The following is a 6,000-nucleotide window of genomic DNA, read 5'->3' as shown; positions in this document are numbered from 1 at the left end:
GATAATAATATAAAAATAAAATAAATATTATATTTGATTAATATCTGATTCTGAGCTCTTTGTGCGCAAGCGTTCATTTTATTATCACTTTCTCTCTCTCTCTCTCTCTCTCTCTCTCTCTCTCTCTCACACACACACACACACACACACACACACACACACACACACACACACACACAGCTGTTTGCCTCCTCCGTCAACGTGCGCAACACTGAGCAACGGAGCTAGGGCATTTTCATTTCCGGTAAGGCGGAACCACTCCTCCAAAATAAAAGCTTTTTAGCTTCTCCAAACCACCGACATCATTTTAATATTATGATCATCATATCAACTGTAGTATCAACCTATACAAGTTCACCTCAGCGTTAGGAGAATGTACAACGAATGAACCGAGCATTCAGCCACATGAAATAGCAACGAATGAACTCCAAGCTGATTCGGACATAAATAAATAAATAACTAAACAAACGGCTCCAGTCCTGAAACATGATCGACGGTCGCTGATAACATGACTACGACCGTCACGGTCACGGATGAGGATGCACCTGCGTTCATAGAGGCGAATTCAAAAGCCCATACAAACTACACAAACATTCATTTTTCACAAACAAAGTGCTTTATAAAGTTTCAAACCTGTTTAGATACTGGCCGGCATTCTATAATGACCCGTATCCTCCGTGTTCTTTAATAAGAAGCCTTTTTATCAGATATCTTTCTGTTTTCCCATGTATTTCCGGACCCATTTTTGCAAGGCCACGCCCACATCTCAGTGGTCAATAGACGGGGTTGGTGCGCATGCGGAACACCAGGAAATACATGGGAAAACAGAAAACAATCAGATAAAAAGGCTTCTTATTAAAGAACACGGAGGATACGGGTAATTATAGAATGCCGGCCAGTATTTAGACCGATGTGAGACTTTATTAAGCACTTTGTTTGTGAAATCTGAATGCTTGTGTAGTTTGTGTAGGCTTTTGAAGTTGCTTGTACCAACGCAGGTGAATCCTGACCCATGACCGTTGCACATCATGTTATCAGTGACCGTCATGTTATCAGGGCTAATAGGAGGAGAATGGTGAGTTTCTATGACGCTACGGTGAGTCACTTGACGCGCCGCTGGATCCTCCATCCTCCATCAGACACAAAACAACGGAGAGACGCGAAGATGATGATGATGATGATGATGCGTGTGACTGACCAGAGGAATAGCATACAACATGGATGTGCTGCTGCTGATGCTGCTGCTGCTTTAGGATGCCGTTGGATTTGGATTGGAAATGTGAGCTCTAAGAAATAGGCTAACGAGTCGTCGACGCTAATCTCTGCCTGACGAGAGGAGAGGAGAGGAGAGGAGAGGACTGAGGAGGTGAGAGGAGGAGATAAGGAGAGGAGAGAAGGAGAGAGGAGAGGTAGCTGCAGAAGATCACAGGAGAGGGGCATCATCCTATAGACTCATCCTCCTCCGGTATCAGTGCTGCCAGACACTGGGTTATCTTATCTTATAGACTGAGTGGTATCACTGGGGTAAGGGGTATCTTATAGTGGTATCTTATAGACTGGGTACCAGACACTGGGGTTAGGATATATTATAGGGGTATCTTATAGGGTTAGGGTTATCTTATAGGGGTATCTTATAGACTGAGTTGTATCAGTGGTATCAGACACTGGGGTTAGGGGTATCTTATAGTAGTATATTATAGACTGGGTACCAGACACTGGGGTTAGAGGGGTATCTTATAGACTGGGTACCAGACACTGGGGTTGGAGGTATCTTATAGGGGTATATATAGTGGTATCTTATAGACTGACACTGGGGCGTCTGGATGAGCGGCCATGGGGGAGACAAAGATCATCTACCACCTTGACGAGCAGGACACCCCCTACCTGATCAAGGTCCCTGTCCCACCGGAGGCCGTCACCCTGGGGGCCTTCAAGCAGCTCCTCAACAAGCCCAGCTACAAGTTCTTCTTCAAGTCCATCGATGAAGACGTCGGGTAAGAGAACAAGACATTATGAATATGACTTAAACCCAGCATCCATATGCTAGGTGGGTGGGACTGGGGACATTAGTCAAAAGATAAAAGATATTAGTTCAAGTAGGCCTACACAGAGGTCAGGTCCAGTCTGTTTAAGTGTTAAGTTAATTTGACACCTGTAAGGGTCCATTCACTTAGACAAACACACACTGAGCACTATGACTGTAATTGCATGACTGTGATCTTCTATCATGTTATGATTTGTTTTTGTTTTTCTTTAATATTGGGAATCGTGATAGTTGTGCCATTCCTCATGTGAAATAAACTAAATAGGGCAAAAGGCCAGATTTTATACTTCAGATTGCTATCCCTGCAGTGGCAGTGGTTTAACATCTAGAATTCCCCCCTTGGGATAATAAAGGTATCTATCTATCTATCAATATCGAAAATAAGGTCTTTTGATTTTGTGATTTATATTTCTCTGTCGTAGTCCTTATGAATCATAAGTGGTTTCTCATGTTGTCTTTTTGTCTATTTATATATAGAAACACAAACATGGACATCTTTATGAGCACAACCTTGATTCCAGTGTGTTATAGATTTTATAACAACGGTTTTACAAGCATCATTTATTAGTTAACACAATATTAAGGTGATTTTGTTTATTTATCATTTATTTGACAACACAGTATGTTCCACAACTGGACAGGGACTAGACATTTCACCACCATGGTAACAGCCACATGCTGAAACATCACAGACGGGTATTGCACAACTGGACATCAATGGTGACTGTTCTGCCCAACGGGCACCGATCTGTGTTCTCCAACGTTACTTCTGAAACTCCTACATTCAACCCCTCATATACTGTGCACCCCCCCGGGCACAGGACTAGTGAGTATAAATCAATGTTCATATAGCATTGACGAAGGTGCCAGGATCGAAACACAGAGCACTTTATGAGCAACTAAAAGAAAAGAAAACGATTTTCTTAAGTCGCTGTCTAAGGCGTTTTCTTAATAATATATGCAGCCCAACGTCCTTTATGTTTTTGAGACCACCGCACCTGCAGTCATCCTGGAGCTAAGGACCGTTTACCCCGTACTTTAGTATCCATTAGGTTTCCATTTATTGTCACTTACTTACTGCCCTTCATGTAGGGCAGCGACAAAGGATTTCCACTCCAGTCTGTTCTGGGCCAGTGTTTTTGTGTCAGGTGTGATGCAGGTTCTTCAGCTCTCCCTCCACTGTCCCCCGCCAGGCGTTCTTGGGTCGGCCTGTTTTACCTTTACCATCTGGTGTCCAGTCAGTGAGGGGCAGTTCAGTTCAGGTGATGTTGTCCTGCGCTCTACGGATGCATAAGGATTGCATAAGGATGGTAGCCATGTTTTCCTTTTTACACAGGATAAGAAGCAGGGGTCATCACCATGCTGGCTTGTGCCTTGTTTTTTTGCCACAGACATACACAATGAGTGGACACTGGACACTAATATTACCAGAAACACAATGACCATAACAGGGTTGTAACTCTCAGAGTTAAGGGGGTCCTTGGCTGCAAATAAATCATTTGAGAACCACTAGTGTTAGTGGACTCCATAGTGCCATAGTGTCAGTGTATCAGTGTATTCTGAAGAAAACCTGAAGACTTGACATCAAGTAATTGGGTCTTATGGACAAAATAAGACATTATATTACATTATATGGTGTGTAAAAACAAAAACAACATCTAGTATTTGCCACAGACAAGGACATGTCTTGCCAAGGACATTATTTGTCCGCGTACGGACATATTGATGACCCCTGATAAGAAGATGTTGTTTGGAGATAGAAGGTTTTGAGCCTGAGTATTTTTTGTATTTTCTGTTGGTTTTCTGTGTGGAAAGTTCGACAGAAATTTTGGAGATCATTTTCTGTCGTTCTCCAGCATTGTGAACCGTATAGCAGGGTAGACATTTAGACACCCAGAGAAATAAAGAGTCTGATGACTTTCAGACCTTTGTTTGTATATTTATTTTTATTTTCCATCACTCATTAGAATTCACAACATCTAATTCATTATGTGAATTGTATGTTATAAAGCAGTAGTTCGGAAACGCTTTTATTTTACTTGAAGGACCCCTAGTTTGGTATGCATTAAACCAGGGACCAGGGTATTGAAAAAAGGTATTGAACACACCAAGAAAAAGCTGTATACCGGCGGCGACAATTACATTCTCAGTATTTCTATCTCTTTTGTGCACATCAGCATCAGATGGTTTATTGCAAATTGAAAAACATCTCATGATGGGTAAAATCAAAGAGCTCTCTCAAGACATTCACAACCTGAGAGGCAATGCACTCCACCTTGGCAGTGGAGTGCATTGCCTATTGACTATTGTTTTCTCTGCCGCGCATCTTTTTGGAGCTATTTCTGAGAAGGTCTTTCAGAGTGGTCCATGGCTTAATGGAACATTCACTATTCAATATTGATGTTTCACAACATGTCTGTAACCAGGTCCATGTTGATGCTCAGCAACAATCCGGTTGGGAATATGTGGAGAGATAGAGCTCTTACTTTTACTCATCATGAGCGGTTTCTTCTGTGACAGCTTGGTAAAAAGAAAACTAATATAAAATATATATATTTTCTCTAACCCAGCTGATGTTGATTTGCACAGATAGGAGGTAGAACTACTTGTAAATGGATACAGAACCACTGGGCACCTCAACGTTCCAAGAACACCCGCACACCCCCATGACCTCTGAAGTTCATGTTTGAGATTTTGGGGATAATGAACACAGACAAAAAAACAAAGTCATTTTAATGCTACCGTGTTTACCGAAGTACCAACTGAAACTACATATCTGCTAGGTTCTATTAATTCATTGTGACAATAGCAATGCATTGATTTAAATGTACTACTTATAGATACCTTTACTTGTGCTTTAATTGGTTTTAAAAGCATGTACTTTTGAATGCTTTAGTACATTTAAAAGCAAGGACTTTTGAACTTTCACAGGAGTAACATTTTGACGGAGCTACTTTTACTTGCAGTGGAGTAAAGTTGACCGGGAGTAGGCTATCTGTACTTTTACTCTAATACTGGGGTTGAGTACTTGGTCCACTGCTGTACATCGGCTGTATGGTCATAGCCAGAGTGGTCTAATCAGAGAGTTCTATCATTGCGGGGTCAGAAACAGCGCTGGTCACATGGTTCATTGTCACTTTACCCCTCATAGACTTCAGTGCATTCTGTAAACTTCCGGTTCGTGGTTTGTCAAAATACGCCAATAGATGTGTGTGTAGAAGACCTGGCCCCATGACGTGAACAGGAGTGATGCAACTCTCTATAGGTAGAAGGCTCTGGTCAGAAAGGTCCCCTGTTTGCCCTGCCCAGTCTGAGCTATAGTCACTTTACCACACTTTAAAGAGTGGGGTCCCCCAGGGGTCTATACTTTTCCTCACCTCTACACCAAATATCTTTTTCACAATGTGTCACAACACAACACACTGTGAGCTGATATTCGCTGAATGCTTGCATAATTACGATATGTCCACAACATGGGACGGTAGATTTCATGTGGTTAACTGCTCCCCGGACGCTGTTTTTATTTGCACTTCCCCACTGCTCATACTGTGAGGAATACGTTCACATTATGTGCAAATGTGGCCGACTGTTGAAAACAAACTAAACACAACTACAACTAACAACTAAATTCAGACAGTATGTCCACTAAACTGCCATGATGGCCAGTGTGTGTTGGGGCATTCACGAATAGTGATTTTTAGTGTTGGAATTATTCGACCTCAAAGTATTCGAATAGTCGAATATTCGACAGGACTGGCCAAACTATCAAATATTAAGTAAGCAAAAGGCGAACATTTGTGAAAATAGCCGATCTCTGTGGAACCTAGTCACATTAAATGTAATACCTACAATTCCAAGTGCTTGTCAGGGTGGGGGTCCCCAGTTCAAATATGTTTATTTTGGGGGTCACGACCTAACAAGGTTTGAGAACCCCTGGTATAGAGCATTAATAAATG

General features: G+C 41.9%; 1 protein-coding gene across 1 annotated transcript in view; it reads left to right on the top strand.

Annotated features, from left to right (window-relative positions):
* Window positions 1-1,833: 1,833 nt before the first annotated feature.
* Window positions 1,834-6,000, top strand: part of dvl3b (dishevelled segment polarity protein 3b) — a gene marked incomplete at both ends in the record, with an annotated part of 30,488 nt that continues 26,321 nt past the window's right edge. The window contains one exon of the mRNA XM_080731144.1: window positions 1,834-1,994. Coding sequence (XP_080587270.1) covers window positions 1,834-1,994 — 161 coding nt within the window. The remainder of the gene's footprint in view (window positions 1,995-6,000) is intronic.

The sequence above is a fragment of the Nannobrachium achirus genome (assembly GCF_963921795.1).
Source record: "Nannobrachium achirus genome assembly, chromosome: 8".
NCBI lineage: Eukaryota > Metazoa > Chordata > Actinopteri > Myctophiformes > Myctophidae > Nannobrachium > Nannobrachium achirus.
Note: the sequence above shows the minus strand (reverse complement) of the source record. Positions and strands in the feature narration are given on the sequence as shown.